Source organism: Balaenoptera physalus, assembly GCF_965194825.1.
Source record: "Balaenoptera physalus genome assembly, chromosome: 3".
NCBI classification, from domain to species: domain Eukaryota; kingdom Metazoa; phylum Chordata; class Mammalia; order Artiodactyla; family Balaenopteridae; genus Balaenoptera; species Balaenoptera physalus.
The window spans coordinates 37,164,794-37,190,271 of record NC_138890.1 but is presented as its reverse complement, the minus strand read 5'-3'; the positions used below and the strand labels follow the sequence as shown (position 1 = coordinate 37,190,271).

At 41.3% G+C, this 25,478-nt stretch overlaps 1 protein-coding gene across 1 annotated transcript in view; it reads right to left on the bottom strand.

The window, feature by feature from the left end:
- The window catches only part of LOC309658165 (phospholipid-transporting ATPase VB-like), a 230,269-nt gene that overhangs the window by 51,002 nt on the left and 153,789 nt on the right, over positions 1-25,478 (bottom strand). The window contains 2 exon segments of the mRNA XM_082456473.1: positions 2,519-2,713; positions 3,639-3,933. Coding sequence (XP_082312599.1) covers positions 2,519-2,713; positions 3,639-3,933 — 490 coding nt within the window.

The window sequence follows — 25,478 nt, the reverse complement described above, 5'->3', positions numbered from 1 at the left end:
AGCTCCATGTTCTCTCCCGGGGAAGAGAACTTCTTAGAAAGAAGCAGCCCCTAAACAGCTGTAGGGCACACCTCGGAGCAAGCCCCTTTCACTCTAAGAAGGACCAGAGCAACTGCAGAACGGCTTGGGGTCCATAAGGTCAGAGGGAACAAGTCAGAGGGATGGTGCTTCTTGAGACAGATGGACTTTTTCCCTTATTTGGCAGGAAGTCAAGCCCCTGCCTGCTGTATTCATCTAAGTGACTGACTCATTCAAAGTTTCTCATTGCCAGCCCAGAAAGCACTCTTTGTCACCGTAATCTCACTGCAAGCCCAGCCTCCATTCCCTTGCTTCTTTCTGGGCTACATGAATTGTCACAAAGTTGAGACACACGGTAACTCTGTTTTCGTCCCTTACTGATCGAGAGCGTGTCCTTTTCCTAACAACCCAGTTTGGTTTTTGACTCAATGGAGTCTAAGACAACGACAGGTATAAAATTATGTTAAAGAACATGGCAAGACAGGTGGTGAGCCATTTTTGTTTGGGTTGGGATATCAGAGAGAAAGCTTAAGGACAGTCTTGATCGAGCTAATGTGAGTTTTACATTCTAAAAATAAAGCAATTACAGTTTGCATACTGAGTATTTATCATACATCAGGAGCAGTGCTAAGTACTTTCCAAGGATTATCACATGCAATTCTCACAACCACCTCAGGAAGTGTTCCAGTTTTACGAAGGACAAAATGAGTCTCAGAGAGGTTAGGTCACTTGCCTAAGGTCACAGAGTTAACGACTGATGGAGACAGCGTTCAATCCAGGCAGTGTGTCTCCAGGGCTGGTTCTCCTAATACACTGCCTACTGCTTCCCTGAAAAACAGTGATGCCACTTTTCTCCAAGGGTCTCCAAACCTGCTCCAATGTGCTCATGGCCACACTGGACCTAAAATGGATGTGAATTTATGCAAAACTCTTAAATGTCTAACACATTTGAAACAGCAAAGAAAATGTCACATAATAAAGACCTCCTAATGTTAATGAACGATTGACTCAAGCCTCAATTTCTTTTGTTTTGTGTTTTTCGGTTTTAAACCATAATCCCCATTGTGGAGAACTGAACAGCTTCACTGCGATAAAATAATGCTATCTCCCTACCCCATCCTTCCATAAACAGCACCTGCGGTGGCAGCAGCCACAGAAAGATCAGAGCTGGGGCCGAGACTTCCCCGGGTGTTTCGTTTTACCTGCTATAGACGAGGCACTCTCGATTATTGATCACTGTATCGGATCTGTACCTCCGGAGGTCTTCCCAAGCATCCTTGATGGCAGTGACCGTCAGGATGATACAGATTGGTATCATGCTCACCTCAGGCTGGAAAGCATTGACCACGGGGATAAAATTCAGAACCACAATGCCCACAAAATAGAAATTGGCAAACCGGTGTAGCTGCTCAAAGATGTTCTTGGGTAGGAAGGACAACAGAGTGTACTTGCTGGTCTTAATTTGATTCCCATGATAATGTCTGTTGGGGTTCTCTTTGTGGGACCGTCCTTCAAAGGGCAGGTTGGAGACCACCACTCGTTTCTTGTCTTCTTTCCTTTTCTGCCTTTTCTTGCCTTCCTTTCTCATCTCTGCTCAATCCCGTCTCTTTAATTCTCATAGCAGGACAGTTGAGCTCCCCATAAAAGAGGTTCTTCCCTGATCAGTTCCATTGTTCAGCTGCCAGCGAGTGATGTTCCTGACATCTTTTACTCGCCTTCTCTGCTGAAAATTTCTCTCTTCTTTCAAAAGGAAAACTAAAAATAAAAAGCCAGTGTGTAAACACTAGGGGAGAAGTATGACAAGGAAAGAGCTTGCAGAGAACAGGTGTGTACCCACCAGGTCACTTCCTTCTATTTGCTGAGACTCCGCCTGTTGGAATGCAGACGTCACCCACAGGTAGCTTCCTTTTCCACCCCAGGCAACCAAGAACAGGTGTGCCAACTCTGGGTCCTAAAACCTACCTGGCTAAGTTCTAAAAGCAAGGATTTTTTAGCCAAGAGCCACAGATGCTTTAAAAATGGTATACATTTTCCTGTTTGGGAGACAGTGCCCATCACTCTCCAAAGAGCTGTTCCTGAGCTTGGTCTCCTGAGATGATTCAGTCAATTTTAGAGTTTAATTCTTGAGGTTTCAACCCTGCTCTTATGGCCTTTACATGAGTTAAATTAAGGTTTCTAAATCTCAGCACTACTGACATTTTGGGCTGGATCATAATTCTTTGTTGTGGAAGGTTGTCCCGTATATTGTAAGATGTTTAGCATCATCCTTGGCTTTTACTAACTAAATGTCAGTAGCAACCTCCTTCCCGATATGGCAACCAAAAACGTCTGCAGACATTGTCAAAAGTTCCTTGCAGGGCAAAATTGCCCTGGTTGAGTATCACTGAATTAAATGAATTGAAGAAAATTAATGTGAGAAGAGAGACCAGTTTTTTGAAAACACTGATAAGTTTGCATAATCTATTTGCCACAGAGAAAACAGAGGAATGATTTCCCTTACCTTTCATATATCTGGATGTTGGAGCAGTTTATCTCTCTATCAAGGCGGTGTCTCTTGAAGTCCTCTATGCCATCCTTGACCATGATGATGAACAGGACAATGGCCAACGGTAACATGGTGATTTCCCTGTGGAAGACTTCCATGGAGGGCATCCAGTTCAGAATCACCAGGAACAGGAAATAGAGGTTAGCCCATCTGGAAGGGGCAAGGGAGGTATGAATGAAAACCGTGGCGAAGAGAAATATACTTGCCGCATTACTGCTTCCCTACTATTAGCCCTTGCCAACTAAAAATGACATTCTCTTTCAGTGTCACCTCGAACATCATGGTAAGGGCTTTAAAGTCAAATCCATTTAAAATGGGGATAGTATTATCTACTTTAAAGGGCTCCTATAAATATTACATGGGATGAATATTTAGTTATGTATGCAATGGAGGGTTCCAGAGTATAGTAGTTGCTCAATAAATGGTAGGCGCTAATAATTACAAAATTTAGGATAATGTCTAGGTGCATATTTTGCTTTATAATTAAAAGATAATTTTGCATATATTATCTCAAAAGAGTGGCTGGCACTTTTACGTCTTCCAAGTGCATCTTGCTCCCTCTTGCCACAGTGCCTTTGCACATGAAGGTCTGTTTGAAAGAACATTCTTCTGGCTCCTTTCTCTGACTTCTCTCTGCCTCTTTCCACCTAGTTAACACATTCTCTTCTTTCATATTAGACTTCCACAGTTACTTCCTCCTAGAAGTCTTCCTTGACTTACCTAACTAGGCCCGGTTTCTCTTGTACTCACTCTAAGAGCACCATATACTTCTCCTTGGAAGTATCTATCTGAATTATAGTTTACACCAATTTACATAATTCCTAAAATTAAGATCTGTCTCTTTCACTAGCCAATATAGTCAGGACAATGTGTCCTTTTTTTTTCCCTCGTGTATCTCTAATACACAACACATGACTTAACACAGAGTAGAATCTGATAAATACTGAATGAATGGATGGATGACAAAGCTTCTCAAGGTACACGCATTTGGCCCAGAGGGTAGCATTTCTGAGTTCATCTGAGTGGCAAATACTTGGCTATAAAGTGTGTACTGTTCAGCCAAGTGGTCGTATACCTGTGAAACTGCTCCAAGAGATTCTGGGGCAGGAAGGTGAAGAGGGTATACTTGGTGGTGCAGATTCTGTTGCCACAGTATCTCCTGGAGACCTTGGCCCAGTCCTGGTGGAATACGTTGTTGTTGGGGAACACGACCCGCTGCTGCGCCAGGTTGTAGTTCTGCGGCCCCTCCTCTGGGGACAGCAGTGCTGTGGCTTCTGATGGAGACTGTGGGAGGCCATCTCTGACTCGCCACTGCCACCGGTACCAAGACGAGTCCACCGAGACGGCCATGTCTGGCAGCAAGCTACGACCTGAGAAAGGACATGAAGTCACCATGGTCAGGAGAAATATGAGGCGTGTCAACGCGAGGTGTGGCTGTGGTTAGGACACACGGGTGGCATAGTGGCTCATCCACGTGTCCACCCAACCATCCAAGGTAGACTGTGGCATACAAGGTGAGAAAAATATGTTCAATCCCTATAATCCATACATTCTAGGGTCAGAGACATTAAGCAAATGATCATATAAATAAAATACAACTAACACTCTGATAAGTGCCATGAAAGCGTTTCAGCTGGTGGATGGTATGGGGAGGGTATGGATGACCTCGTTGGGGCAAAAGTGTGGCCTGGAGGACTATGAACCCAGGGCTCAGAATTCTAGCTCTGGTTCCTTCCTGACTCCAAACTGCCCCTTCACCTCGCTGGTGTTCAGTGCCCTCACCAGAGTATGAGGAACCCTAGTCTTATGCTAATTATTTTCACAAGCCTTTTGTGAGGAACAAATTGGACAGTATAAAGAGTAAGTGGAGACATGTCTTAAAGGGAAAGCTATTTATTCTCTAGGTTTTCCCTCGCTCTAAAGTTTTCTGATACTGATGATATTTCAGAGAAGCTCATTTGTGGTCAGAACCTCACGTGAGAGTGATTGGTGAAACAGGAGAAAGTCTCTTTCCTAGGAAATTTGGGCCTGAGGTGACTGGACTGCACTGAACGTGGTTTCCATGAACGCCGTGGGCTTTTCCTGAGCTGGTTGTCTGGGGGTGAGGGTTGGAGACCCCTTTCTTTCTCGCCATTCCATTTGGTGGTTTCTGAAACTGAGGAAGGATGCTGCTCTATCTAGGATATTCCAGTTTCTGAGCTCCTTTAATAGAACCTATAAGCAAGCTCTCAAGGGTCCTTTTGGCCAAATCTTGGTTAGAGACCCAGAAGAATTAATTCAAATACATACTTTATAAGGTTAGAAGTTGTAGATAGTTTGCTTCTCACCTAGTAGGCTTGCAGGATGATTTTGTTTTGAATAAGTGGATGAGTGAATGTCAGGCATTATTAATCTCGCAGTGAGCAACCCCACCTGTCATTGAAAATGTGATTCACTAAAGGAGAAGTTCCATTTCTCGTTTAAATGGTAATATTTTACCTTCCTGATGCTCCTATGATCTGACCCTTACCCTAATTCTCCTCATGACTTTAATCAATCCAAATGATTTCTAATGCACAGACCCCAAGGCAGCAAGAAGCTCTTCAGAGTCTTAAGTGAGCCCTTGCATCAAGATTGAAAAAAAGTAAATGCAATTACTGACGCCCATCATAATGAGACAAAAGCAATATTATGACATGTGGTAAGCCCGAAATAATAATGTATATCTTCTTTCTCATTATTAAAATAAATGCCCCTTTCACGGATTCTTTTTTAAAAATATTATTATTATAAAAGAAAAGGAAATGAAAAGATCATTCATGAATAGAGTGGAAAATGCAAACAAGAAATCTTGCCTTGGCTAATGCCATACATATCAGATGTCTCTCAATTTTACGTGATAAGGTCTTCACAAAGGAAGACTGGATTGACACGGGAGATAGCAGGTATGTCAGGTGGGGCAATTGAGAAAGTCCACTTATCATACTATATTCTTTTCTTTATTAACAGTGTAAAATGAGCTTCCTTAAAAGCAAAGCAGATATAAAGTGGATGCCAAACAAGTGGATGAAGTTAGATGAGGAACTGAATATTTGCATAGTTTCAAAGTATCTTTCCTTCAAATTATTAATTACAATGGTTAAAGAAAAAAAAGAAAAGAATCACTTTGTAGTGGAGAAATGTGGCAGACACCACCTTACCCAAGAGATCAAAGCAAACATCACCCATTTTGGGATAACTGGATATATTGGGTCTCCTGATAAGATATACTGAGAAGAACGTCACTTCTGTGGTAGTCACAAGGAAACATTGAAAAATCTCAACCTGGGGGCTGGTCTACAGAATTACTGGCTTAGGTTTTTCAAATGTCAAAGGTCAAAGAAAAGCAGAGGAACTGCTTCTGATTAAAGAAGACCAAAAAGGTACGACAACTAAGAGTAATGTGTGATCCTGGATTGGCTCCTGGACAGGGGGAGATAAAATAGGTATAAAAGACATTATTGGACAATGGGAAAAATTTAAATATGAAATGTGGATTAGAAACAGGATTTTAATAATGTTAAATCTTCCGATTATGATAATTACATGGTGGTTATATAAGAAATTGCCCTTAACATATGGAAACCAAGAGGGGAAGGGGGTGGGGTGGGATGAATGGGGAGATTGGGATTGACATATATACACTACTATGTATAAAATAGGTAACTAATGAGAACCTACTGTATAGCACAGGGAACTCTACTCAGTGCTCTGTGGTGACCTAAATGGGAAGGAAATCCAAAAAAACGGGGATATATGTATACGTATAGCTGATTCACTTTGCCGTATAGCAGAAACTAACACAACATTGTAAAGCAACTATACTCCAATAAAAATTAATAAAAAATAAAAAGCAACAAAGAGGTCAGCAAGAAGAAGCTAAAGAAAAATAAGGGGAGGAAGGAAAGTGATTGACTTATTTAGCTAGATTATATTTAAGTATGGTTAGATGTAGGTACTCAGATGATGTCATCAGGAAACCATCTCAGCTCTGCTTTCCCTTACGATGACTTTATGTCATTTCCTAACTCCTGCACGCACTGAAATATTACTTCTTGTCCCGCGCAGACATGTATTACCTGATCCAGCCTTTTAGGCAGTTGGCTGTATTTAGTCAGTACTTAATTAAATAATAATATATATGATTTTAGTAAATAACCTCTTTCTCATTAGTCATTTGAAACAAAGAATCTTAAGGAAGGGGCCATATATCATGTCTTTTGTATTATCTGTAGCAGCTTGCACACGACCTTTCACAAAGCAGATGATCAATAGATACTAGAACAAAAAAAAAAGAAAAAAAAGAAATTGCTCTTGTTTGCAGGAAATCCATCCTAAAGTAGTTATGGGTTAAGGGGCAAGACACTTCAATGGTTCAGAAAATAATATGTTTGTATATGTGTGTGTATACATATATGCGTATGTGTATATATACACAGTTAGCTAGGTAGGAGGTTGTGGAAGGGTGTTCCAGGTAGAAGAACTGGTTTTAGAAACAGAAAGTTCATAGGACTGTTCTATAGAGGCCATGAAGTAGGGGACAAAGAGTAGCAAAAGGTGAGGGTGGAGAGACAGGCAAGGGCGAGGTGGCCTGTTAGAGCTATTTATTACGCTGAGAGTAAGAAGTCCTGGAGGGTGTTGGGCAGGGAAGCGGTGAGCAGAGCTGTGGGCTCCAGGCCGCGTGAAGCGCACAAGAATGGGCTGGAGGGACCAAGACGGGGAGGCAGCTCCGTAACCCACTGCTTCCCCTTTGCCCCAGAAAAGCCACTTCTTTCCAAAAGTAGAACAGGAAACAAACGGGGATTGTGCAATTCTTTTATCTGAGGTGTGGTTTATTACTGCTTTCAGAAAGGGAGGAGCATATCTGAAGCAACTCTCCAAGGTCCTTCCGATTGTAAAATCTCTCTCATTCTAATTTTTCCGAAATGGCACCTTCCACTAACAATAAACTTGGGGATTATCTTATTTTGCTAATGAACACTCAGATCACCTCTGGCTTGAGACAGTAATCCTCTCTGGAACCAATATCACTTTTCCACTGGGCAGAATGCCCCCTAGATGGGGTGTGTGTGGGGAGTATTTCCATACGGTGGACCGTTAGTCTAAAATACTGGGTTAATTACAGTTTGCTAAGAAATTCTGTTCTTATTCCCAAACTTTCTCTATCCTGCCTGGCTCACGTTTTCAATTAACCCTAGTTCTTTGCTTTTACATTTTAGTGAACTCAACTAAACCCCATCTTTAGCAAATTCCATTTTTATCGTTAGGGGTCAATTAACCAGTTATTCATTGAATCAAAAAAATACTTATTGAACCTTTGTCAGGATAAGTGCCACAAAGGAGAAGAGGGTGCAACGTGATTGCAGGACAGAGGGATGTGACCCCGTCCCTGAGGAGGTGGGGCTCACTGAGCTGAGATCAAGAGATGAGAAGTAACTGGATACAATTGTGTGTGTGTGTCTGGACGTAAGTGAGCAACCTAGGAAGAAACCACATTTGCAGGCTTCCTGTGGCTAGAGCAAACATGCTGACTTTAAAAATGGAAAGACCCAAGTGGGGCTAGAAAGCAGGGAAAAGTTGTTACTAGAAAATTATTTTCCCTTCATGTACAGTTCTCTGAAAAGGATATCAGTTGGTCAGGACCGTGGGAGTGGGGGGACCCTATAAAATTAAGTTTAATCTACACTTAGATTCTTGATGAATAGTACACTATCCTGATATTAGAATTAATTAGAATCTAAGAAAGTTTGGTCCTCAGTTAACCACAGGGGTTTTTAAAGCACTCCACCCTGAGGACAAAATGTGTAAATCTTACAGAAACAATTTCCTGTTAGACACTGAGTTAAACAATAACCACCTTAGAAGAAATAGTCTGGGGTTAGCGTGTCCTCAAATATATCAGTTATATCAGTTTTCCCCAAATTGCAAGCATTCTTGAGTCATCTTTCCAATTCTTGCTATACCCTAGTAACATTTGTTTTATTAAATGCAGTATATTTTATTTCAAGTCAACTCACTTTTTAAAAGCTTAATCAACTTTGGCTTTCTGCTAAAGCACTGATATCTGAAATTAGGAGTTTGACACACATTATTTTTTCTAATAGGCACTAACAGGGCCGACTTTTATTAAAATAAAAACTGTTGGCCTGTTACTACAACATTTGTCCTAGACCATCTATAACTCTATTTGCTATCTGGAAACCAGGTTCAGAAACATCACCAATTACCCTGAAAGTATCAGTCATTTTCATTATTTGAGGTATTTCCAACTACTGCGGGAAAGACTGCTAACATGTTTTGTAAGATTTCTGTTTGTTTCTCACAGAAGTTTCAGAACAACAGAGGCAACAGAAACAAAAGGTGTTTCATCAACCCTGAATTAAAGCAAAAATCCAGTGACCACATTCCTATCCATTCCCCAAGCATTTTACTAGATCAAGGAAAGATGTGCAATAAAACAGTCTTATCATCAATTTCTTATTCATTTTGCTTTTTGCATTTATGTTGATTGGATTTGCTTAAGGAAATGGCCATCACGTTTATGTAGTCTTTTACCTATTTCACCCATACCCATTTTACAGATGAAGAAACAAAAATAAGGGAAATAGAATAATTTCTCTGTAGAACCTGTCATTTCTTCCTACTCCATTTCAGGAAAACCTATATTAACTAGAATCTGAGGTATACCTTTTTTTTTTTTTTTTAATTTATTTGGCTGTGTTGGGTCTTTGTTGCTGCGCATGGGCTTTTTCTAGTTGAGGTGAGCGGGGGCTAACCTTTGTTGTGGGCGCGGGCTTCTCATTGCGGTGGCTTCTCTTATTGTGGAGCATGGGCTCTAGGCACGCAGGCTTCAGTAGTTGTGGCATGCAGGCTCAGTAGCTGTGGCTCGTGGGCTCTAGAATACAGGCTCAGTAGTTGTGGCACATGGGCTTATTTGCTCCATGGCATGTGGGATCTTCCCAGACCAGGGCTCGAACCTGTGTCCCCTGCATTGGCAGGCGGATTCTAAACCACTGTGCCACCAGTGAAGTCCAACTTTTTTTTTTTTTTTCACATTTAATTGTTTTGAACCTAGGATATGTCACATTATTGATACGGTAATGTTTCTTTTTTTTTTTTTTACCCTCATAACATTACTAAGAGTCTCATGCTCTACCAACTGAGCTAGCCGGCAGGCTTCCTCACAACATTATTAAATTGATAGCATTTTAGATTCAAAGAAATGTCTTTGGTTGCAGGCCAGAAAACAGAAATCATAGTTTGAGAGCCGCTCACTGAGGTTTCTAGTTCTGGGACCCGTCCAGGAAAGTTCAGTAAGGCTTCATGAGAAAGGAACGGTCACAGGGGAGACCTTATCCTGCAGCAGAGTTCAGCTCGGGTAGAAGCCTTGCGGATGCCTCAGCTTCAGAGTCTTCATTTGCCTTGAACTCAGTACAGGAGTCTACACAGAGCTGCTATGTGCCATCAGTTCCTGTAAGCACTAGACAGTGCTCTGTCCTTCCCAAAGGGAAGGGCAAAAGCTGTGACTGTGCCTCATTCACAGACCACAAAACGTGTCCTATAATTAGGATGCCAGATGCTGCCTTCCTCTAGAGAGGAAGAAACACTGCATAAGAACCGAGTCTGCAGGCCCTTGCACAGGGTGGGGTGAGGATGGCTGCTCTCAGAGGTTGGTGAAAGTGGGAGTAGTGTGAAAGGTGGGGGGAGAGTGAGAACGAAGCAGCAATCACCTTAAATAAAATTAACCAAAGGATGCAGTTCTGTAGAAGATAATGAAAATACCTGACAAATGAAATCCTATAGGACCTTTGTGGGAAAGGAACGATCAAAAGATAGATTTTTACAAAACTTAGGTATTATCAGCATGCCACGCTCAGTGTCCATCACGAGTCCAGTTAATGTTTTTTACCCGATTGATTTTCTCTTAGCTCCTCCGTCCATAAAAGACTTACTCCAACAGATTTTCAAGGACAACTATTTTTTAAACAGATGAGAAGATATTTCTGTAGTCTGCCATGTTAAACGTCATTATCCTCCAAGTTCATTAGCATTTAGGGCACCACCAGTTATCCAGCAAGCTGATCTCCCATTCAGTGTATTTGGAGCTCAAACCTCACTCATGGAGTATTGGACAGAGGTAATCCCACTGCCTACTTGCCATCTCTACTTCTTTGCTGGGTATCTCAACTTTATCATTTCTAGAACTCTTGGATTCTCTCCAAAATTCACTTTGGCTCCAATAGTCCTTATTTCTATGAATAGCATCTCCAATTACCCAAATGACCTAGTCATTCCCTTTGATTCCTCCTTCATTTGATACAGCCAATCTTTGTGTTCTATCCATTTTTGTCTTCTGAATATTCTTCAAATCCATCAGCTTCTCAACATTTCTACTGCTTCCATTTTAAAAAAGGCATTAGCATCTCTTGTCTTGGATGACTGCAACAAACTTTTAACTGGTTCCTACATCCTTGCTTGTTCCCTTTCCAATCCAGCCTTCACATAGCAGCCAGAGTTATTTTTCTAAAGTGTAAGTTAGATCATGTCAGTTCTCTTATTAATGTTCTTTATGATTGCCTTTGTACAAAAACGAGACTTCTCACTCTGGCCTACATTTCTTTATAGGATGCAGCTCCTGCCTACCTCTTTCCTTGTTGCTCAATATTCTCAAACACTCCAAGCTCTCCTTCTCTCTCTCTCTCTTTTTCTTGGTGCATGGATCTAGGCATTTAGTAGTTCCTTTCCTTAAAAGCTCTTTTTTCACTTTTAAGCTAGGCTGGGCTGTGGAACAAATAAGGCTCCAAATCTCAGTGGTTTAGCACAACCTACAAAGAGTTTGCAGGTCAAGTAACTCACCTCCATCCAGTGACTCAGGGATCCAGGCTCCCTCCACCCCATGATCTCAACATGTGGCTTTAAATATAGCCATGACAAGGACCCAGAAGTAAATAACATTACTTTGCTCATAGTCAAATGGCCAGAATCAGTCACATGGCCTCATCCTAACTGCAAGGGAGGCTGGGCTATGTGGGAAGCACATAGAATCTTTGGTGGGTATTGGCTGTCTCTGCCAGGTCGCAGATTAAAAGACGTTTCTTCAGAGTTAAATAACAGATTAATCCAGTGAGTGCTACTGGAGTAACGTGGCAGCATGGCGACAGGACATGGTCAGAACGTCATTATTGCCGTTAGCTGAAGAAAGAGTTTACATTTTCCAAACACTCTGACACCTTCTACTTGTGCGTCCTACTTCAAATTTGAGGCCAAGAGAGTAGCTCCTGAACTCTGGCCCTTCAACATTGCCCTTGAGGTAGGCTGCTGACAGCAAGAGGTCAGAGAATTCCCATGTGCTCCTGGCACAGCCTGTAGATGGAACACATTATATGCTGCATACATATGTGAGCCTCTATTTTAAAGCGTGGCAGATACTTTTAAGATAGATATATTGTAAATTTGTATAAAGGCATTACCAAATACACAATCGGATTTAGCTGCTATGCATTTTTTCAATTAAAATTATAGCAAATTCCAGGTGGAGGTTGTAAAATTCTTTGATGACAAAAGAGATCTTTGGGCTCTGAAAGGTTGGAAACGCTGGTGTAGTAGGGGGAGCCCAGGACTGCACACAGGGTGTTTGGCCAAGAGACTGATCTGTAATGCACAGTTCCTGACCTAACAAACTAATTGCAGAGATGAGATGTATACACAGGAAAGGTAACCGGATAGGCTATCAATGGGGAATTGAATAAATGCAGACATCAAGGAGTGGTGGTTGTCAGAGATGGAAGAAACCCTGGATGACTAGGAAGGATGAGGCAAGTTCCTGGGGAAGCAGAAGTGGCCAATTAGTGAATATGAGGGCTTGTGTATCCAGAAGCAGGCGTGGGTCCAGAATGTATAAGAATAGGCAAGTGAGAAGCCCCATCTGTTGTCCCCACCTCTCAAAACTACTAGTCAGAAAGCCCAGGGCTAGGGTGGGGAATCTGCTCTCTTAACCAGTTCCCAGATATTCTAGGGCAGGGGTTGCCAAAGAGCCAACCTGGAGAGGCCCTGCCTTATGCGCTCACATATCTGCTCTCCATTGAAAATGACCTTTTCCCATTTTCTCCCCTCTACTCCAAGCCTGATTTCCCAAGTCTTTTCCTTAATGAAAGACAAAAGGTCTTGGGAAATAAAAAGACAATGTGGGCAATCCTGTCTTTGAAAGAGGCAGGTAAAATGAGATGCGTAATTTCATTTTTTATATCCCTCCAGGCAGAAATGTGATTTCACTTAAAAGTTGTTTTATAGATTCTTTTGGTTTGTTTTACCGACAAAATAATTAAGTTGGGTCTAATTAAAAGTGAATAAATTGCTCACAGAAGCTGAATAAATCAGTGCTGAGCTGAAGGGTGAAGAAAGTTGTTCAAAGCCTGCAGGGCTGAAAGCAATTAAAAGACAGTAGTATACACTGAAGGGCTCAGTTCACGTCACTCAGAACATATGCGTGCTTATGTGAGTTTCATGCTGACTAACAAGCCCAGGAAAGCTTGAGGTGGGGAGAGGCAGGGAACAGGACCTGGGAAATTTGGGAGGAGCTTTCTACAAGGTCATATGGACGAGTCACCTGGCTTAGTGCAAAGAGCGTAGGACCAGACTTGTTAAGGGGGTGAGAAAAATGGATATTTTAGCAGGTACCTCCAGAGTTTCTCTAGGGAGGGAATATCCTCTGATCAGTACTTGGGATGAAAGGCAAGGGGACAAGAATTAAGGGGAAGAGGAAACGGGAAAGGGAAGGGGGGCGAATCAGTTGCCAAAAGCGTGAGAAATGAGATTAAGATGGTAGCAGGTTGGTGCTTGTGTTGTCAAAAAAGGGCAGAGGGGCTATTTTTTAAAATTGAGGTATAATGGACATATAACATTATAGAAGTTTCAGGTGTATAACATAATGATTCTATAATTGTATACTTTGCAAATGATTAGCACAAGAAGTCTAGTTAATATCTGTCACCATATACAGTAACAAAATTTTCTTTTCTTGTGATGAGAACTGTTAAGATCTACTCTCTTAGTAACTTTCAAATCATTATTAACTATAGTCGCCATGTTGTACACTACACAACTTAATTTTATAACTGGAAGTTTGTACCTTTTGACTCTCTTCACACATTTCACCGCCCACACCCACCTCTAGCAACTACTAATCTGTCCTCTGTATCTATGAACTTGTCTTTTGTTTGTTTTAGATTCCACATAGAAGTGAGATCATACAGCATTTGTCTCTGTCTGGCTTATTTCACTTAGCATAATCCATCCTTAGGATACATCCATGTTGTTACAAATGGTAAGATTTCCTTATTTCTTTATGGCTGAATAATATTCCATGGTATAAATGGTACTTTAAACAATATTTACTTACAAATATGTATGATATTATAATGTGATATAATATCCATCCATGTTACTTTAAAATTGTTAGTAAAACTTTACAACACAGAGTGGCCTTGTCTGATTGGTACCGTTTGATTGGGGGTAGAGGTCTAAAAGTCAAGAAGGAGGTGTCCCCATATTTGGCTCAGTGCCAGTGGGAGAAGCTAAAAGAAGAGCCACAAGAAAGAGTAGAGAGTGAGAAACTTGGCAAATGCTGGGAATGAGAACCAGAGGTGATTGGGAGAAACATCGGTCGCACAGGAATTCACAGAAGTTGGGGGCAGGGGAAGTGGTGGCATGGGGTTTTCCATAGGATATGGGATGGGGGCTCAGGTTGATCTCACCTGGATTTTAAAGGGCAGAGTAAGACACCAAGCTGACATGTGGCTTACACATCCCACTGACCAGCTGTGTGACCATGGGCAGGTCAGTCACACTCTCTGGGTCTTAGTTCCTTTCTCTATAAAATGAAGGAATTGGACCAGGTAATGGTGAAGGCCCATGTATGTCTCTCACACTTTCACTTCAGCTTTAATTCACTCTGACTTTTCTGAAATCAAGGGGATGAGTGCCCCTGATGAGGGATATTGCCAGAGGGCAGATTATTTCCTCCCCAGATGCCAGCCTTTCCATAAAAGGTAAGTGATCTCACAGCACATTAATTGCTAAGTGGCTGATCTTTTCTCTTTTCAGAAATGCAGCTTTTTCATCCATCCATTTTGGTTGAGTTACTCTCTCACACATACTTTGGACTGAACATTCTCTTATTTCTAAGGAAATAACTTACTCTCTCATTTTTATTTCTCCTTTTTTATTAGATTAATATATTAATGACAAGGTTCTCAGAAGGCCTCCATATGTTCCAAACTTCTATTTTCAAAGTGGAGAGAAATTTCAGGAAAGATCCAACTGTCTATTGCACATCACCACTTGGACATCTCTTAAGAATATCAAAAGAGTGGCTCCCGCTTGCCACAACTAGAGAAAGCCCTCGCACAGAAACGAAGACCCAACACAGCCAAAAAAATAAATAAAATAAATTTTAAAAAGGCACACTTAAAAAAAAAAAAAAAGAATATCAAGCTCAGTTTGCCTCCAAGTAAACTCATTATCTTTACTCCTACATCTGCTATTACCCCTTCTTTCCTATCTCCATGGAATGGCAATGCTACCCTTTCAGTTGCCCAAGCTTTTGATTCTTCTCTCATCAGTGTATCCCATCAGTTACCAAGTCCTGTTTATTGTAACCTCTACATATCTGTCTGTTCTGTTGACTCTTTTCTGGGCCCATTGCCACCACCCCAGTCCAGGCCGCTCGCATCTCTTGCCTTGATTACTTGAACAGTTTCATAGTTTGTCCTTCTGCTTCCAATACCGCCACCCCTGACCCCCCCGCCCAATCTTTTTTTCCACAGTAAAGTCAGAAAGACGTCATCAAATTGTCCATCCATTTATGTCATAACCTTGCTCAAAACCCATTCTGGGGACTTCCCTGGTGGCGCAATGGTTAAGAATCCACCTGCCAATGCAGGGGACACGGGTTCGAGCCCTGGTCCGGGAAGATCCCACATGCCGCGGAGCAGCTAAGCCCGTGCGCCACAATTACTGATCCCACACACTAGAGCCTGCTGGCCACAACTACTGAGCCCGTGCGCTGCAACTACTGAAGCCAGTGTGCCTAGAGGCTGTGCTCTGCCACAAGAGAAGCCACCGCAATGAGAAGGCCGCGCACCAAAACAAAGAGTAGCCCCCCCGCTCGCTGCAACTAGAGAAAGCCCGCGTGCAGCAACGAAGACCCAATGCAGCAATAAATAAATAAATAAATTTATTAAAAAAAACAAAACAAAAAAACCCCATTCTGGTTTCAGTTTCCCTCAGACAGGATAAGGAACAAAACTTTAACATAACTGACAACTCCTTCCCTCCATGAACTAGCGATGGCCTCTCTTTCCAGCCTCATCTTTTGTTAATCTCTCATTCATGCTCTATTCTCATCACAGGAAATTACTTTATTTCCTTTTGTGTCTGTCTCTGTCACAACCAACACCACCAGCACTCCCTAGCTCCCATCCTCCCAAAACCTAGCTAATTTCCATTCATTTTTTTTTAGGACTTAGATGTTACCTCCCCCAGAAAGCCTTCCTTTGTCTTGATATATGATTGAGGGGTTACTCATGTGCCTCGTAGTACCCTGTCCTTATCCCGTTTTAGCTCCTAGTTCTGTATATTAAGCCTATGTACTTGCTGGGATTGAGGGTTTCTACAGGGTCGTCACCACTCTACCCACCAGTGTCTCCTGGGAGCAGTCAGCACTTTACGCCTCCTTTCCCAGGGCAGTGATAGGCACCAAGACATGCTTGATTTCTCTGATGAATAAAAAATGTGTATATCAATATTATTTTTAAAAATTTCAAAGAACTTCAACTCTATTACAAGCATACCTTAGAGATATTACAGGTTCGGTTCCAGACCACGACAATAAAGTGAATGTTGCAAAATAAAGTGAGTCACATGAATTTTTTGGTTTCCCAGGGCATTTGAAGTTATGTTTGCACTACATTGTAGTCTATCACGTATGCAAGAGCATTATGTCTATGGCTGCTGACCGATCAGGGTGGTGCTTGCTGAAGGTTAGTGTGGCTGTACCAGTTTCTTAAAAAAAACAATGAAGTTTGCTGCACACGATTTCTCTGTAGCATGAAATGCTGCTTGATAGCATTTTACCCACAGTAGAATGCCTTTCAAAATTGGAGTCTGTCCTCTCAAACCCTGCCACTGCTTTATCAACTAAGTTTATGTAATAACAATCAAGTTCAATGTCTTATATGGTTGTGGTTCGTGGCACCCCAAAACAAATACAATAGTAACATCAAAGATCACTGATCACAGATCACCATAACAGATATAATAATAATGAAAAGGTTTGAGATATTGGGAGAATTACCAAAATATGACACAGAGACACGAAGTGAGCAAATGCCATTGGAAAAATGGCATCGATAGACTCGCTCGAAGCAGATGTGCCACAAACCTTCAATCTGTAAAAAACGCAGTATCTGAGAAGTGCAATACAATGAGGTACGACTGTATTCCATTTTACCCTCCAAATAATCCTTTGAGGTAGGCTGGGTCTGTATTATACTGGTTCTCCCCAGCTGTAGGTGTTAAGTTCCTCAATATGCCCATTTAGGAGAACCTGTGGTTAAGGAACTTCAGAACTCATAGTAGAAGTTCTTCCTGCGACCAAGTTTGAGAGTATAATAAAAAATATTTTGAAGAAAGCAATCAAGGTAGCATGTCAATATCAATGACATTTATCTTTTAAAATAACCATAGGTATGGCACAATTTCACTCAGAATCTGCTCCCTGGAACATTTTAATGCTTGCCTCAGCTAACACGAGAAACTTGAAATTAATTTTGTTTGTCACTAACATCTGTTATGAAGCATGAAAACAAAATTGTTGATTTATGACTCAGAGCTTTTGATTCCTGGCTCCTCAGATCTCAGAGACTCTGAATGACTGGATTTTTGAGATGGGCAAATTATTGCGGACGTGCTTCTGAAACTACCTTCCCATAACACAGTGTTACATGTCCTTCACTCTGCTCAGAAGGAATTCTGATCAAAGTGCTTGTAACAAAATTCTCTCATACCTCTCAGCAAAGGCTTTCCATACAGACCCAGGGTGCGGTTCTAAGATCACAATTCACATGCTTTCAGTATTCTTTATCTTTCAGTATTATGTCACTCCCATCTCTACTTCCAATGTACCATCTTTTTCCTCTTTAGTTCTTTGTTCTGTTAGAAATGACGTGATATTTGCATATACCAGAACTGAAATTGCCTGGGTCAACTAGATGTGCAGAAGTAAATCTGCTGCTACTGAATTTTCATATTTGGTGAAATCATGCCTTGGAGGGTATGGCTGTGGATAATTCTGAACTTTTCCATATTTCGCAGATCAATCTGATTGCCCTTTTTCTCTGGAATAATAAATAAAAAGAAGAGAGGTTAGGTGACGTGCTTAAGGTCACAAAAATAATCAGCGGTAGAGCTGACATCAGTTTCCTAATGTATAGGCTGGACAACTTGGCTTTTGGTTTTTCTATGTCAATGTGAGCCATTTATGTTTATTCCTATAATTTCAGACATCTGTGATTGCCCTGTGATTGTTTGTTTGAAAATAAACTTTTGATTTTGGAATAATTTTAGGTTTACAGAAGAGTTGTGAAGATAGTACAGAGATTTCCTTCACCCGAGATTCTCCTAACGTTACAAAACCAGGATACATTTGTCAAAATGAGAAATTAGTGTCCGTACACTACAATTAATTAAACTACAAACTTTATTTAGGTTTTACCTTGGCATTTTACAATTTCTCAAGTTACAAAGCATTTCAAATTAGAGAAAAATACAGAGCTTGACTCCAGTGCCACAATACTTGGTCACTGGCAGCAAGAGACTCAATTGGTTAAATATTTGTTGGTGGATTGTTTGTTTTCATATCCTTCTATTCCTATCTGAAACGATACTAAGTGACTTTCTCATGCGACCCATACTCCTTCTATCTCTCCCACTATGGTAGAGCCCTGAGCTGGTGTGGGTGGGCAGAGGGCTAGCTCTTCAGGGCAGTAACTTTGGACTCTTGAGAAGAGCTAATCACAAGCTTCTTGCCTCATTTCAGACTCTGAAAGGTTCTCTGGCTATTTTAAGACTCAGTAAACTTGCAAGCAAGCAAATTTCTAGACAGAGACTTTGCACTGGCATGTGACAACATCACATACTCTTTTTCCTTTTTTGTAATATGCACAATTTACCTTCAGGATAGGGGCACACAGATCCACATACAGCTTTGTGAAGAATAATAGACCACAGTTGTTAATGTTTTTTTCCCACAGCAAAGAAAAGTTTGTTAATATCGGGTGAGTAAATGGAGGTCAACAAGATTGGAAAGGAGAATATGACTGTGGTTTCCTATGGTGAGATCATAAACCCAGAGACAGAAGGAGAGAGAAAATAGACAAAAAAGAAATGGGAAGAAAGGAGGAAAACAGGTTTCACCATTTAAATACTCTTCTGCCTTAAATGGCAAAGGCCCATGGAGATAGGGGAGAGGTGGCACAGTGATAAATCCATCAGCCATGATCAGCTTGAAGGAGAATGACAGACAGAGTGATGTTCCCTGGCTGGACTGCTTGATGGAGCTTGGGGGCTGCGCACGTCTCCAGGAAATTTACCCCTTCTGAAGACTTGGTCCCCGAGGCCCAATTCTCCCCTCTTCATTAAACCTCAGTCCTTGGTGAGAGATCCCGGATGTTTAGAAAAACCACTGGGCCTTGCTTTTTATGTTCTTGTCTGATTGAATTCTGATTGAGGCTGCTGAAGCAGACCCACTGACATTTCCTGGTACCCAGGGGGGTGGTTGGCAACCATTTAAACATTTACTTAGGGTGTTGCAGGGGTTTTGTTACCTGATTAATAAAGCAAAATCAGCATTCTCTCTGGGGCACTTTGTTTGGCCTATTATTCTGATATAGAAAATTGAGATAAAAGCAAATTAACACATGTAGGTGGCTACACTCACTCTCTTTCCCACCTCCTAATCACTTCATTCTGTCCTTTTATGAAAGAGCCAAGGAGATAACACTCCATCTGGTAAGCAGATAATTTATTTCTAATTTTCTCAACCTTTTTAGAGTTGTGCATGTGGGGATTTGGTGATGTTTTACATCTCCAATATAATGGTTCCTGTCCCAAGTGCTTCATAACTATCCAGGCTATAAATATTGCATCTAGGCACCTTTCCCTTTCTTTGGACCATTAGAAAGACAAAATGGCTTTGCTATCAAGTAGAGTTGGGGGGTACTGTTGAGTACAGCATCATGTAGAGTAAACTCTGATGGTGGCAGGATGCATGTATGGGTTTTGGAGTCTGAAACACCACAGGGTATATATTGAGAAGAGAGGGAAGACGCAAGTTTGAGTTAAACCTATTTCTCCCTTCTGCTGTGTCCCTGTGGCACTGAGACTTGTCCTACATAAAGCTGGAAGAGCTGTCTGAAAAGGGGAAAATCCATCCTAACTATGATTTGATTTATCTGCACGAGGCCAAAAAACCAGGGTTCTCATGGACTAAAGACCCTTTAGAGACTGAGATTCAGGCAGTGCGCACTGGCACTAAGATAGCAACAGACAGATGATACACACCAGAGAGCTGGGCAACAGACTCGTGTACATATGGGGACTCAATAAGTGACAGAGGTAGCCTTACAAATCAGTGTGGGTGGACGGACTGCTCAATCAGTAGTGTTGAGATCATTGTTAACTCATACAGATGCAACCAATTCCTACTTCACACTGCGCGTACAAAAAACAATCGCAGGTGCAGTCAAGACTCCCCTCCTGGGGAGAAGAATTTAAAACAAAATATAGGAGAAAATCCCTATGACCTTGAGGTTGAGAGGGAACTCTTAAGGCACAGACATCAATAATTAAAGTTTGATAAATTTGACTACATTAAAATTTCTGTGCTCTAAAGAATGTGGAAAGACAAGTCATAGATTGGGAAGATATTTTTGTAACATTATTATAGATACAAATTCAAAAAGGAAAAGGTAAACAACCCTGAAGAAAAATGAGAGATGATAAGAACAGGTTGTTCACAGAAGAGAACGCCCAAACGGCTCCAAATCACATGAAATTATTTCCAGCTTCACTACTGATCAGGGAAATACAAATTTAAACAACAACAATGTGATACCTTGCTACAACATCAGACGGGCAAAAAAGAAGAAGTCGAATTATGTTGGGATTTGGGGAAGAGGAGCTGTAATGGGCACTTTCTTAGACAGATTGTTATGACCGCTTGGGAAAGCAAGTTAGCTTTATCAAGCCAGGTGGAAAGTGCACATGGCCCTGGACTGAGCATTTCCACTTCTAGGTAGATACCCTGGAGAAACTCGCACATGTGGACAGAAGGAGACATATTCAGAAATGTTCAATGCACCATCATTTAGGAAAAGTTAAAAACTGGAAACAACTTAAAAATCCATCAAACATAGAATAAAAAAATAAATTATAGCATGTTTATAAAGTGGAATATTATATGGCAGTTAAAATTGAACTATATCACCATCAATAAGCTGCAAAATAATAGTTAATAAGTCTCTACAGGTTTACATATTATGTTGCTGTAGGTACAATTGTAAGCACTTTGCATGTGAATATTAACTTATTTAATTCCCTTGCCAATCCTGTGATAAGGGTACTATTTTATAGATGAGCAAACTAAGATACAGAGAAGTTTAAGCAGTTACCCAAGGTCTCATAGCTGTCAGTGCCAGAGTTGGGCTGTGACACAGCCAGTCTAACTCCAGAATGGGTGATTTAAACCCTATACCTGTCTTGTAAAATAAATAGAATGCTGAGCAATGAAAATATAATGTTGAACAGAAATTCAATTTGGAAGATGATACACACAGCGTGATTCTCTGATTCTCTGGTTAGTATGATTAGGCTTAGCTTCAACCGCATTTAACCACAGTAACAAAACGTGCCTTAACCAGGATATTTAATCATGACACGAAACAAATCTAGAGGTAGGTCTCCAAGGCTGGCTGATACAGAAGCTCCAAGGTACTGAGGGATGCAGGCCTTTCTGCTCCACCATGTTTAGCACTGGCGTCCAACCTCCAGGTGTGCTATAAACCAAAGAGCTACTGGAACTTCATTCACCTCACTCATATTCCAGGGAGGGAGGAGGAAAAGGGGAGGAAGAGCAAGGGTACACCTGGCAGCTGAGCCTCTTCAAAGGGTCATTCCAGAAACACTGGCCAATGACCTTCACCTTCATCTCACTGGCTGCCTCTCTAGCAGCAAGTGAAGGTGGGAAATGTAGGCCTTTAGCTGGATGCATTGCTGCCCAGAACAAACTACTTGTTCTGCAAAGAAGAAAAGTAAATATTGAAGTAGGTCGACTAATAAATAAATACTGAGTAGGTAACAAAGAGTTTCTATCGGAAGTGCCATTTATACAGGGTTTAAAAGAATGTGATATACCGTTTGTAGATTTATACATACTTATTATGATATAAAAACATGCATGGGAATAATTAATACCAAATTTAGGACAATAGTTATGTTTGGAGAAGGAGGGAAGTGGGGGGATACACAATAAACTTCAACTGTATCTCAACTTTAAAAAAAAATCTGAAGCAAAAATGACGGTTAAATTGCAATAATTTGGGTGGAGGGTAAGGCCGGGTGTGTCTTTTGGGCATGTATGTGTGTTTTCAATGCTCTCCTTCTTCTTCTGCGTGATTCATTCACCCCTTCTCATTTTCCTCTTTTTCTAGAGAAGGGGAGAGATCCCCCAGAGCCATCTCCCCGGTTGAAAGCTCACGCCCTCACCGAACTTATGGCAGTTTGTTCCAAACTGCAGCATTTTTGGAGTGCACCTGCTTCGACAGGAATAAATTGGTTGAGGGCTTATCAAATGTCAAGCGCTAAGCTATGGCCTTGGCAAGCATTAACTTATTTAATCCACAAGAGCCCTGGCAGCTAAGAACTACTGTTATTTCCATGTGACAGAAGAGGAAATAGGGCTCAGAGAGTTTGCATATCTTTCTGAAGATCCCACAGTCCACAGGGGCAGAGTCCAGATTGGAAGCCACACCTGTCTGGCCTCTGCACCTGGGCTTGTAACCAGCTCTTCTGGTGTCCAATCATTCCCCTGCCCCATCTCCTGCTAGAGCTTCTAAGAAGGGCTCTGTGGGATGCAGCCAAAGCAAGATGCCAAGGATAAGGTGGGATGCTAGGATCGGGATGGAAAAACAGGCTGGGTTTTCCTATGGTTGGTAGGGGTCTCAGTTTGGAAGGGGCACAGAGGGCCAGGCTGAGATGAAGGAGGAAGCTAAGTGCTCAGAGCGGGCACTTGGTCTAGAAGCCAAAGAAATAAGGGGGGCTTCTCAAGGGGCTTTCATTAGTCACAGTGTTGCTGCTGCAGGGTGGGACTTAGCCAGGCGCTCAGGGTGGAACCCTGGCCAGGAAGAGTGTACCTACACTGACGTCCCCACTGTCATTTCCCCCTGAGCTTTAAGCAGGGCACAGTACCCATTACTTGTGCTCTCACTGCCTGTTCCCTCTGCTTCCCCTCTAGAGAGCTCCTTGAGGAGACCGTGTCTGGTGCAAGATCTGAGATGGTGCTGGCATACGGTAGGAACATAAATGTTTGCTGAATAAACAAATGAATAAACAAGTAAACTCAAAAGGACTGAGGTTCGCTGGTGTCCTCTGAGTCGGGGCTGAACACTCAGCACAATAAACACAAATTTAGTTGACGTTCCTTGAGGGCAAGGCATTATTCGTGTTTGCACACTTTGCCCCAGCATCATGCCCACAGCTGAGCAGAACTGAGATGAATTATCAAATAAAAACAGGGATGTATAACAATGCACTGGAATCGTGTGGCGTATTCCAGAGATCCACAGGTAAAGAGGCAAGAGGTTGTTTGAAAATGATCCCAAACCTCTAATAAAAACATCATGAATATCATCATCAAAAACAAAATAACTATGGCCACAATTTATTTGGTCAATCTTATGTGCCAGTTGTTGTTAAGCATATAATCTCTAAAACTTACCATCACCTTGCAGGGTAGGTATTACCCTTACCATTTCACAATGAAGGGGCCCAGTCCTAGAAGGTTAAGTGGCCTCTTGAAGATCAAACATATCACAAGGAGCCCAGTTAGGATTTAAATGCGGGTCTCTTGGGCTCCAAAGTCTATACTTCTACTACTGCGGTGGCCAGACTTTTCCCCTTTCACAGACTGAGTTGCAGCATCAAAAAATGGCAGTAAGAAGTTACATTTCTCCTTAAGGAAAGATTCTGGCATGTTCCCATAACTCCTCCCAATGCACAGGTGATCTTATGGCTACTCTGAATATACTTAAGCTGCAGCTCCTAACCTAATTGTTTTCTGCTGGCAAATCTAGTTGACTTAATGTAAGTCCTTATTTCCCATAGGAGTGGTGCTGTGAATTGGTATTACCCTATGGAAACTTGGTATATCCTAAAAATACCAACATTAATCTTGAACATAAACGAAGGAAAAAGCAACCCCCAAATGCGTGCCTTTGCGAACATTTATTAAGAAGCAAAAATCAAATAGGGAATGTAAAGGCTACATTGTATTTTCTTCTTTCTGTTCTTAAAGAGGCTTTATAAAAATCTGAGAGCAATGAAGTCTGAAATGCAAGTGCTGGCTTCCTTTTCTGGCAAATATCCCTCTAACAAGCTCCCTAAGCATTGTTTTTTGCTCCAGGGTCCTTTGAATTGAATTCAAATGAAAATCAACTCAAACTTTTCTTACGAGTCAATATGCCTGAAAACCTCTGCAATCAGGCTTTGACCAGGAAACCTTGATCCTTGTTTTGTGATGTAAAATACTCTGCAATGACTACCCTCTTCAAGAGTTTCAGCTCAGTTCTCTTGAAGATTCTTCTTTTGCTTCTTTTATGCATTTATATTTTCCCCCTGAGTTTATAGCCTTGAAATCTCAAACTATCCTTAAACTCATGCTAGAAAACTCATCTTTGATATCTCACCACATGAGCTATTAGCTTTTCAGAGAGATATTGTCTTGGTAAAAATTGTTGCTTTGGTGGAAAAGTATATGATTTGCATGTCTGCACATAAAGCCATGTGATCAAAAATTATTCCACCTCATGACTTAGCCCATTGCTTTTTCTTTTTTTTCCCCCATATTCTTTTCCATTATGGCTTACTACAGGATATTGAATACACTTCCTTGTGCTACACAGTATGACCTTGTTATTTATCTATTTTATATATAATAGTTTGTATCTGCTAATTCCAAACTCTTAATTTATCCCTCCCCCACCCCCTTTCTTCTTGGGTAACTGTAAGTTTGTTTTCTACGTCTGCGAGTCTGTTTCTGTTTTGTAAATAAGTTCATTTGTGTCATATTTTAGATTTCACATATAAGTGATATCATAGGGTATTTGTCTTTCTCTTTCTGACTTACTTCACTTAGTATGATAATTTCTAGGTCCATCCATGTTGCTGCAAATGACATTAATTCATTCTTTTTTATGGCTGAGTAGTATTCCATTGTGTATATATACTATATCTTCTTTAACCACTCATCTGTTGATATGGACACTTAGGTTGTTCCCATGTCTTGGCTACTGTAAATAGTGCTGCTCTGAACACTGGGGTGCATGTATCTTTTTGAATTAGAGTTTTCTCTGGATATATGCCCAGGAGTGGGATTGCCGGATCATATGGCAAATCTGTTTTTAGTTTTTTAAGGAACCTCCATACTGTTTTCCATAGTGGCTGCACCAATTTACATTCCCACTAATAGTGTAGGAGAGTTCCCTTCTCTCCACACCCTCTCCAGAAGTTGTTATTTGTACACTTTTTAATGATGGTCATTCTGACCCGTGTGAAGTGATACCTC